The sequence below is a fragment of the Frieseomelitta varia genome, unplaced genomic scaffold (genome assembly GCF_011392965.1).
Source record: "Frieseomelitta varia isolate USP_RPSP 00005682 unplaced genomic scaffold, Fvar_1.2 scaffold_326, whole genome shotgun sequence".
NCBI classification, from domain to species: domain Eukaryota; kingdom Metazoa; phylum Arthropoda; class Insecta; order Hymenoptera; family Apidae; genus Frieseomelitta; species Frieseomelitta varia.
In genome coordinates, this window is record NW_025110064.1 from 432,412 (window position 1) to 443,961 (window position 11,550).

At 27.0% G+C, this 11,550-nt stretch overlaps 1 protein-coding gene across 1 annotated transcript in view; it reads left to right on the plus strand.

Moving 5' to 3' along the window:
- Positions 1–3,103, plus strand: part of LOC122530087 (transient receptor potential cation channel subfamily V member 4) — a 104,087-nt gene extending 100,984 nt beyond the window's left edge. Inside the window, exon 13 of the mRNA XM_043656746.1 lies at positions 2,379–3,103. Coding sequence (XP_043512681.1) covers positions 2,379–2,556 — 178 coding nt within the window. The 3' untranslated portion in view covers positions 2,557–3,103. The remainder of the gene's footprint in view (positions 1–2,378) is intronic.
- Positions 3,104–11,550: the final 8,447 nt, after the last annotated feature.

Below are 11,550 nucleotides of genomic sequence, written 5' to 3' on the forward strand. Positions count from 1 at the left end.
TTCAAATGTAATTGTTAAATTTTTTTTCTAAGTAATAATTTTCTTAACGTTTCAACAACAAATATAGGACAGCGTCATTTCTGTTATTCCATCAATAACTTGTTCGAAGTTCGTGTAAGATAATTAATTATTTTATGAATTAAATCACATTCTACGTTTAACTTCTAATCACAACAATATATTCAAATGTAATTGTTAATTTTTTTTTCTAAGTAACAATTTTCTTAAGGTTTCAACAACAAATGTAGTACAGCGTCATTTCTGTTATTCCATCAGTAACTTGTTCGAAGTATCTTAAAATAAAGTTGAAGAAAATAATTTGTTCCTTCCCTCAGAGAGAGTCCTTGAAACTTTCCATTGTGATCGACGCTGATTCTCGCGAGTCCGGACCGTTCGTTCCATCATCGACTTGTCACGCGATTTTTACCTGAAATCCTAAAACGACCGATGGGATACGGATAACGTGAATGATGAATAGCATTCGAAACAAGTAATGTAAATTACCGTGCGCGAATTTCGAATACTCCGCTACGACGTGTAACAACAGAAACGCGTCTGTTACAGTTACAGTTGGTTTCAGCGAAACGTCAACGTCCCCTGTAATTATTCCACGGAATCCAATGCTGCGATAAATTATTAATCACTCGTTAATAATTCTTCTTCAAACGAACGCCATGGGACAACGAAATCGGATCATGATGCATGCAGTCGTTCGATAAACAGTACTGGGAAATCACGCGAACGCGATATTGCTTGTTGAAGAAAGAATTTAAATCGTGGGGAACGATCGGTGACGATTGGCGATTACTATAGGTAAATTGAATGTATTACTTTATTAGGCGGGATAAATACGAGGTGTGAATTGTGTTTCCAGAGCAAATTGAGATTATGTCATGTAAGGGAAAAACAGATGCGAGTTTGTGAATATTGTTACAACGAGTTGATTATCTGCTCGATTGGATTATATTGTTTAATTGGCCTTTCTCGTATTGGAAAATGAAGGAACGCGATAATGAGAAGTGAAGTGAATATTTTTCTAAATATTAAATTGTTGCATAGTTAACAATAACATTGGCGTTAATACTTTTAAGTTCCAGAGAGAATTCCAATTTTAATTATTTAAAAATAAAACGTTTGAACTGAAGCATTTTTTTTTTTATACTTTTTATGGTGTATCACAACAATTCCTGAAATACTATACTTTCATTCAATTTCAACATCCTTTGTATTGGATAAGTCATTTAGAGTTTAAAAATTAACATTTACAGAAATTAAATTTTCGAAAGTATTAATCGTAATAAGAAATGGTTCAAAGGGGATTTTGTTTTATTTCAAAGAAAATACTAGTTAATATAATTAGTTATTTTGTGGACGAATAGGAGAATATATGAAGATTGCTTTTACTTTTTTTAATAAAAACATATAGTTTAATATACGTATTTCCTGTACATAATTATTTACTTAACAGTTAAAAATACGAAAAAATGTTTCAAACACAAGTTGCGTGGTTTCCAGGAGGAATAATATTTTCCAAATTAATAATCTTTCGGAATACATAAATTAATACTTTTTTGTAGAAAACGTCGAAACTCAACGATTAATAAATCCAAAAGCACATCATTCTATTTACAAAAATTGAAAGTGACCTTCTTATCTCGATGAAAAAGCAAAATAAAAACGAAACGATTATTTGAAACATTTTTTCGTATTTTTAGCAGTTAAGCTCATTCATCTCATTATTCTTTATAAAAATATACCGTATTTATTTACGTTCTAAAATCAATCTAGCAAATATTTTAACTTTAATTTTAATTTTGCGAAACTTATATACAAGACAAGAAAAGAAGCGAGACAATGAAAACAAGGATAATGTAAAAGTAATACTTATCGCTTTGCTATGTAATCTTACTTAGCCTCGTTGTGTAATACGATGAATTAAAAGAAAAAGTTAAAATATGAAATTAAAATATTTGTTAAACTAATGTTTCATCGACATACATAGATTGAAATTTCTTTATAGGGAACACCAAGGATGGATCAAATTAAATATTATGTAATTCCAATTTGAAAGTATGATCTACTTGCGAAAATTTCTTCAAATAATTCTTGCCTGAAACATACTTTTTTCAATGTATTTCGATAATATTTCAGCGTCTAGTCTCAAATAAGTCCAACCAAAAAAAGAGACAAAAAAAAAAAAAAAATACAAAAAAACGCAGAAAAATCGAATCGAACGCAAACCCTATCTTATCCTAAGGTCTCCCAAATCGCAAGTTCGAAAGAGCTTGTTCCCCGAATCCCGATCGGAAGCAATGTTAGAGCACACCAACAGTTGACCGTTCGTTTAATAGTTTCTGTTCGGCACGATGCATGCACAGGGTATCGCCCAAGGAAATGGAGGAGACTGCCCTGAGGAGAAGAGAATCGATCGAGCGGAATAAGGCGGTTTCACCAGCGACATCGCCTACGGATCCGCTCGAACCGTGGAGTACACGCGGCATTAAGGACATGAACACGATATTGGCTTGGGAGGAGAACGCGCCGGACAGTCCTTAACGAAACTTTACGATATTATGCGCCGTGTACCTCCGGTTGGCCCTCCGACCAACAAAATGGCGCCCTGTTTTTAACCCCCTTGTCTCTGGCACAAAACTACGACGCGTCAACAGGAAGTTGGGTCGGTCGAAACTCAACCAGAGCTTGCAGATTCGAGGATTCTTTGCGATGGAGCGGAAGGATTCTTGAAGGACGAAGGAATATCGAGAGGACGAAAATAAAAATGTAAGTGTTTGTAAAGATATGTAAGTGTTGCGGACAGAAAGAAAGTGAAATTTAGACAAATCGCTGTGCAAAATTTTTTAATTTGAAACGTGTCTTTCCGGAAATTAGAGATGAGTGTCATTCTTCATGGATTTTGAAAGTGGATTGTTGACAAAAGTCCAACAACAAAAATGCAATTCAACTCGGATGCCGTTAAACATATTATACAAAAGTTAGTTAAAAAAATGTAAGCTTCGCACATGCACATGATTATCTGAGCTTTTAAGGATATCTTTTAAACGAAAGCTAGTCATTTTTTCGTTTATCACGAGTGTTTGAGTTGATATGTTCGTATTTACATCTGCGTATCTATCAGGAATCGGAATTAACATTCTCATAACTTTTTCGTTTTTAAGGAAATTCGAATTTATATATTTCGTATGTTCCATGGAAACAAATTATTTTAGAACATTTAATTAAAAATCCATTTTTTATCTTTGAGCACTATTTATTTACTGTTGATATTTTGCTACAAATACTGAGAACTTTATGGATGAACAAATTATCTTCCGAGAAATTTTTATTTCTCTATTTCATATGTTCTATTTTGTCTGAAACTATTACATCTAAGAACATTTATTTATCTATTCTCATCGGGAAGCTCGAAGCTTGAGAACATTCTTCGAAAAACTTCTACAAATTCATATGGCAAATTTAAACCTATTTAAAAATTCCTTTAACTTTTTCGATCTCTGATATCTATCCTTCATCCATATATCAAATTCGCACATGCATTGTTACACTAATTGCTGAACAATGATTTCCCAACATGTCAATAAATAATTAAAAAGTAGTTAATCTGTAAGATATGAGGTATGTATACCAATTAATTTCTAGTTAAGAAATAATGAAAAATATGTTACTGTTTAAGTAACACTGTTTCAATATCACGATGTCACAATATCGCCTTAATATTGACTAATAGATCGCATAATAAAAAACAGACGTTAATGTGCAAAGAATAATAATGATCTTGAGAGATATTCAAAATGATCGTGGAATGAACTTTCTTATTGTCATTAGATACACGTGCAAATCATCTTCAGTATCATTGAAAATAATTTATGTGTTCGAATTACACTTAGTGACAGAAATGTTGCTTAGAAAATTATTCTTCATTCTTTAATTCCAAAAGTACATGAATTGAAAACAAAAATAGTGTGAAAAAGTAATGTATCATTAACAGAATATAAAAATGTTTCGGAATTTCTTTTTATAAAGGTCATGCAATGAGTATTGGTCAGAATCTTTGCGACAAAAATTGAGAAACATATCGTGCTCGATTTGTGCAATCGCTTTTAATGATAACAACAATGTATTATATAATTATTTATTGTTTTCGAGGAGTTCTGATGTTAGAAAATTTCGATTTTTATAATTGCATGTCACCTGTGAGACATTGATTCAATTAATCAATTCAATTAACAAAATTTGTAAATATGTCAAACCATATTTTTGCAATGTTTTCCATTAATTCTATTGTATTGATGAAATAATGAATTCTTAACTAACATTTGATGTAATTTTATAAATGTTTCCATTGGATTCAAGCCTAGAGACTAACGTAACTTAACGTTCATTATTATAGTAATATTAACGCTTTATACTATGAAAAATGTTTCAACTACTTTGGAAGAATATTTAGGATTGTTGAATAACTATTCCATTGAATAAATGACAGTATATAAAATGTAACAGTATGTAAAATGTAACAATATAAAATATACAAAGATTTCCATAGTTTCTTTCATTAGTATTAATGAATAAGAATCGATTAAAAATTTTATTTATTGTATTTGTTATAAATATTGTCATTGCAAATACCTAGTCGAAAAATTCATGTTATGAAACACAAGTATATTCATAAGCTACTATACAAGTATATTTGTTTTTAACAAATACAATGATTATTTATTAAATATATTTGTATAACAAAGTTCTTACATATTAATTAAATTGTTTTTTAACTTTTGTCAGTAGGCGTATATGTATACAGAGACTTACATGTTCCAAACATTTTAAATAACGATTCTCATTTTCGACTCAAGTTTTTTCTTTTTCTCTAAAACATTTCATTCCAATCGAATATTTAGTCGGAATACTATACTTCAGACTTTCGTGTCGATTAACAAAAGCTAAATTTGTCTAACTTTTGCAGAATAATGTTTGAATTATATTATGATGTTTTTCACTAAGCAGAACGTTTATAGTTGCCAGTGATTATAAAATTCCATCTATTATTAAAATTCGTTAGTTATTTAACTGATATTATGATAACCGGTTAGTTTCTAATTTAGAATATAATCTTTAACGATTAAGAATATATACTTGTATATATATATATATATATATATTGCTTTTCTCAAGTTTAATAGCTTTGAACATTTCATTCTTATTTTGCTCTAAAATTGCACATGAAATTTTTATAAATAAAATAAAAAATTTTGAAATTTTTGACAATATGTGTTAGAAATTTATAGGAGAATAATTTCAAGAATTTATTTCAGTTTTCTTTATCTTACTTCTTTAACTTCTTACTCATACATAGAACATACATAGAACACACATATAAACGAATTGAAAATGTAATAGTTATTGATTGTATCGCAGATTTGCTAAAATACTTTTTAGTGTAACAATAAACATTTTAAATAACCCTAAAATCTTCAAATTATGAGAACAACAAGACAATAAAATAGTTTAATAGTTTAACTGTAACTATTTATAATATTATAAGAATATCGTACAACAAATGTTACATATGTATTTATTACATTAGGGTGTACTTCAAAATGATAATAGTAGGCATTTTAGAGTCAAATGTTTATGTATAAAATATTCACAAAATTTACTACTTATAATTATAAATATCAGATATTAAATTAACTGATAACTGATAATGAGCCGCTTAGGGCTAAAAAGCAGTCAAGCAGTTGATCAATCACATAATTTGAAAACCAGAAAGAAACAACAATCGTGAATATTAATTTTTAAATTTACTTATTTGTAATTTAATTAATTGGAATTGCTTTTGTTTCTATATATTCTGTTTCCTTTAAATAAGTAAATTTGAGTCCTTTACTTTTCTAATATTGAACATTAATTACTTGCTCAAGTAATGAAAAACAGAATTTTGTAAAAACTAGAGTTGATTGATTTGGTTTTTGAAAAAATTAAGGTGTACTCATGTGACACCACTGTGACACATTCATTGCCATAGTATTATATTAATTTAAATCACTTGATTCTATAAAATTATGTATTATCGTGCATAAATAATTGGATATTTATAATATAAAAGATATTTATCATAAAATTGATATTTTTGTTACGTTTCATCAATTATTATAATTTTCTGCATTTTCAAATTTCATATTCATTTCTAATAAATAATTAACTTTCTAATTAGAAACACATATTTCAATCGTTCTAAAATTTTTATAAAAGGGACATATGTGCCTACTTAAAATCATTCTGCAATCTTCAGAATTTTAATTGTTATTATATTATATATACGTTATTTATTAATATATTAATATATTTACATTTTACATATTAATTGTATTATTTATGTTATTAAATATATTATTTATTCTGTATGAGTGTTTTTTATTAAGGAGATTCATTTAAATTGTATTTTACATTTGCAATAACTTAGAAATGTCCAAATACACACAGTAGAGTAGATATGGAAGATATTAAACGAATTAAAGAATATAAGAAAATAAAAATCTGCTCTACTTTGCTTTATTTGGTAGGTTTCGTTTCGACTGCTACATTTCACTTTCAAATTATTTCCGTTTTCGTGACTTATGAAATAACACAAGGCACGAAACCTTTGATAACCAAACAACATATAAACTTATTTAACTGACTGCTTTACAAGTCAAATAATTGAATTTATAAAAAAAAAGAGTACACATGATTTGAATAAAGAAGAAAAAAAAATATTTCGTGGAATTAATTTTATATTTAAAAGATTACAGTATTTCAATTCATAATAATAAAAAGTGCAAAAACATTTTTTAAGATCTAATATACGGATTTGAAATTATGTGCAAACAAGTGTATTGCGTCAAAGCAGTAGTAGGCAAAAGATGCATTTCGAAGCAACTCTTTGTTGGAAGTATCCCGAATTACAGAACGTACTATTTTTTTTTCTTTTTATATTTATATTTCTTTGATATGTATATAGTGGTTACTGAAAAACTGAATGATATAAAACAAAAATAACTTTTACAAGCACATGGTTTTTTAATTTTTTATTATTTTACTTTAAAATATGATTAATGGATTTTTTTCGGTATTATGTGTGAATTTTTATGAATTAAAATTTTTTTGATGAATTTTTCAAACCCTTCAGTTTTTCAGTGGTCATCCTATACAACAGTTTCGCTCAAATTTTATTCATCGTTTTATGTAGCCAAAACACGATTTGTCTCATCTCTTGTAATGTCCGTAACACATGAGAATTTTTGTCGAGGAAGCGAGTGTAAATTAGCATCATAACACCCAATTTTACTTTAAAAGTGAACTTTAAGAACTTCTGAAAGTTATTTTAATTTTATATTGCAAAAGGAAATTGTGACTAAAGGTAGTTAAAAAAATGTAGAATGATATTAATTGATTAATAAACGATTAAAAAATGAATTTTGTACTATATAAATACTATATATTATATTATATTATAAGTATATATATTATACTATAAGTATTATAATATACTATATAAATATTATGTATTATATTATATTATAAGTACTATAAGAAAATATTGAGATTGTAACGTCGTTAGATTAAATTAATTTTCTTTGAGCAAATAGTGCCCTAGGATTGAAAACATATTATAACATGCTTGTATGCAGAAAGTGGAACAAAGAGTGTTTGCTCCGTTCGTTTAGTTTGTTAGTTAAATCCTGATAAACAAAGTTCAAACGTATTACATTTTATATCATTGGAAAATACTTTAATCTGAATAAGCGGAACAGGAAGCATTTATTTCTCCTCTTGTTAATTTTAGTAGCGTACCAAAGGGCTGATTAATAGTACGAGAAACAATGGTATGTAAAAATCAATAAATTTCTTTTTGCAAAAGAATTAATTATGGATTGTTCATTTCTGGTATTGTTCATTAATTTTATTGTTTTATAACTTGGGAGCATGTACTCTTGATAAAAAAAAAAAAAGAGCGAAGTAACGTAAAATAAAAATTTGAGCATTTGGGAACACAATTTTGAAGGCTTTTATAGAAATACTGTATGATAAAATAAATACAAAAAACAACAATACAACAATTTGGAAACATAGTTTGAATAACTGCACGGACAAATTCATTTTTTGGTAGGTTACTTCTAGTTAAAAATATTATTGCAGTAAATATAATAATTTTATTATTAATAATTATTGGAGTTCACGTTAATTATAATTAAATAGAAAAATATGAAAGAATTTAAATGAAAACATTACAGGTGCCAAATGAGAAAAGAAATTAAATCTTGCAACAATATGCGTAAACATAAGGAACATTAAATTTACTTTAATTTTATCTCAAAGAAGCAATTATCGAAATAGTTATACAGTACGTACAGTAAATTTTTTAGAACATTTTAGAATGAGATTTAAATAGCGTTATTGAAAATAATTACTAGAAAGATATTATATCTAGATATTATGCATAAATAACTTTCTATAATAAATAGATTTGAAGCGAGAAATCGTTCTAAGAAAATGAAAGCAATTTAGGTGTGCATCTCAATAATTGGTATTAACTCAAGAATAAAGATTTATATGTGTAAATAATAAGCGCATTTTATTAATTAATTAATCTTTTGCTTAAAATTACGAGAAGTTTAATAAATAATAAATAATAAATAATATTATATATTAAATTATATATATTATTATATTATATATTATATATTTTATTAAATATATTAAATATAATTTAATATATTTAATATATAATAAATTAAGAATGCATTCATATTTAAACGTAAATTTATCGATATATTTATTTAACATATTATAATATGTCTCTATTCTTTTTGAATTATTAATAAATAAACCAATTATCTTACTGATTATAAGATTATCTGCATAATATTCTAATATGAACTAATTTAAGTAGTTAAAATTCTACCAAAATATTAATGGCACGTTTAAAAATGTATAATATTTATAACTTTTATTATCACTGAAACGAACATTAACATTATTTATTAACGTTATTTTTATTCTTTCTACATTCGATCATTTTGTAAATAATACTGCACTTATTGTTTCTTTGCAATTCAACCTTGTATTCATTATAAATATAGCATTATTAAAATATTTTAAGAAAATTTTTTATTATGATTTGTTTTTAAAATTTTTTGCATTTTTAAAAAATTTTTTGCAATTTTTTGAATTTTTTATTATAATCTTATTATGAAATGTTTTTATTATGATTTGTTTTTTAAATTTTTTGCATTTTTTATTATGATATTGACTTGCAAAATTATGTTACGAAAATCTTTTTTTCTTCACAGTTACGATTCGCGCGCAAAACTGCATCGACTTTTTCGTTTCAACGATCCATGTGCGACGATTTTTAAATTTGATAGCAATATATATTTGCAAACATCTCCTTCCATCCACTTTATCGCTGACTTTCATAATTTTCAATATATAGAAAAGAGATGGAATTTTTGAAAGAATTCAGCATAAAAAATTCTTCTTGTAATAAAAATAATGGACTTTTCATAACAGCACATTGAGTTGAAACTATTATGATGCAAGTTGTACGTTTCAAGTAGATACAATTAAAGAAATGGAAATTTATTTGCCAGAAATTTGATGTAGTTCAGAGGGGAAACGGGCAGCACGTGATTTCCAATATTAACAACAGCAAAATATTGTGTTTGTGTATCAACAACACAACGAATAAGTCAGTTTCTAACAATACTGAAATTATTACTGTAGTGATAACATATCTTTCTTTCCTGCATATTTAAAAGTAAGATTTTATGTTATGTTTGATGTATAATAATAATATATGTATATAATGTTATAAGATTACACATATAAGTTTATTAGCATATCAAAGAACTTGTATTAAAATATTTTGCATATACTTGAAAATTTTAAGTACATTTATACCGATATATTTTCAGAATCGTAAGTTGTTGATTTTAAAGTAAGCTCTTTGTTTTTCGTATATTTTTAATAAATCATGCATATTACTGCACACAGACGCATTGATGCGCATAGAATACGAAGTCGGGCGTTAAGAGGGAGTCGACCTCAAGATATTCAGAATGTTTTCTTTAAAAGCCTGGTGCGCACGAGTAACTCTCGCAAAATAACTTGAGAATCAATTTCTGAAAAAAAAACGTATCGTGGCGCATACTTTTCACATTGAGCAACGCATACAACATTTATTAAATCTCGTAATCTTACGAGTGATAAAACTAATTTAACATTCTTGTACGTAGAATATGTAAAATGTAGCAAACTGTACAATGTGTATTTCCAAAAATATAAGGAACTTTTCGAACAGCATAATTCTCTTACGAAAAATATATATACTACAAATATATACTATAAATATATTACTTATAATATATACTATAAATATATACTTATAAATATATACTATAAATATATTACTTACTAAATATATATTACGAAAAATATTGTATCACAAAAAGACTCATTGAGACGCAGCTTATATTTTCAAGTTCTTTGCGAAATTGTTTCTCTGACTATCGTAGAGCTTTCGTATATAATACATACGTTATTCTGCATATTATAAAACTCTCATATGTTTTATAAATTATTACAAATGTTTAGGAATTGCTCTAACGCTCTCTAAAATATTTAATTTGTATATTTAATACGTATATGCATGTATATCGCATACGTTTTATATATATTTTACGTTGAAATATATGTATTGTATATCGTGAAGCTGTATCTTTTCATTTTTCATTTTCAATTTTTTTTTTAAATTTTCTAAGAACAAAAATATACTGTCTAATTACGGAAACAGATAATATTCTTGAAGCAGTCAAATTGTTGTAGCAAAATAATATAAACTTTTACAGCTCTGAAAGCGAGAGTAAACTGTTTCACTGTCATTTTCTGTTGAATAAAGAAGCAAGATGTTTATAAAAATTCAAGATAAAAAGCAGTGATGTATAGTTCGAAACTTCAAGATCGAAGACCAATGTTGTACGAAGCTCTAGTGTTTGAAGTTTTAAGATTAAAGCCTTAAGACTTAGCTGCAAAAGCCCCTAACGTCCATTTTGTGAATGATACGCCATTGTCATCGACACATGTGACATTTAATAGTCTACGATACTGTTTATCGTCATTATATACAATTTAGACAACTCAAGCCTCCGAGTTTAAGAGTTCGAGCGTTGAGGACTTAAGCTTTTACAGCTTAGCGCTTAAACCTTTGAGGTTTAAGCGGTAAAAGCTAGAAACCCGGCTCGAGTTTTCCAAGCTACAGATTCAAAGCTTATTTCATCAACAACAATACAAAGAAATTCATTTTACATTTTTATACAATTACTTTCTCAGCAGTTGAATGGTACAATCTGATCCAGTTTTTAAAACCACCTGGTATAATCTCATTATAATAATACCTACATGAGTCAGCAGCATAGTTTATAAACATTTTAACGATAGAAATTTTACATTTTGTTACAAAGAATGATAAAAAAAAAAAAATCGTAGAGAAACTAA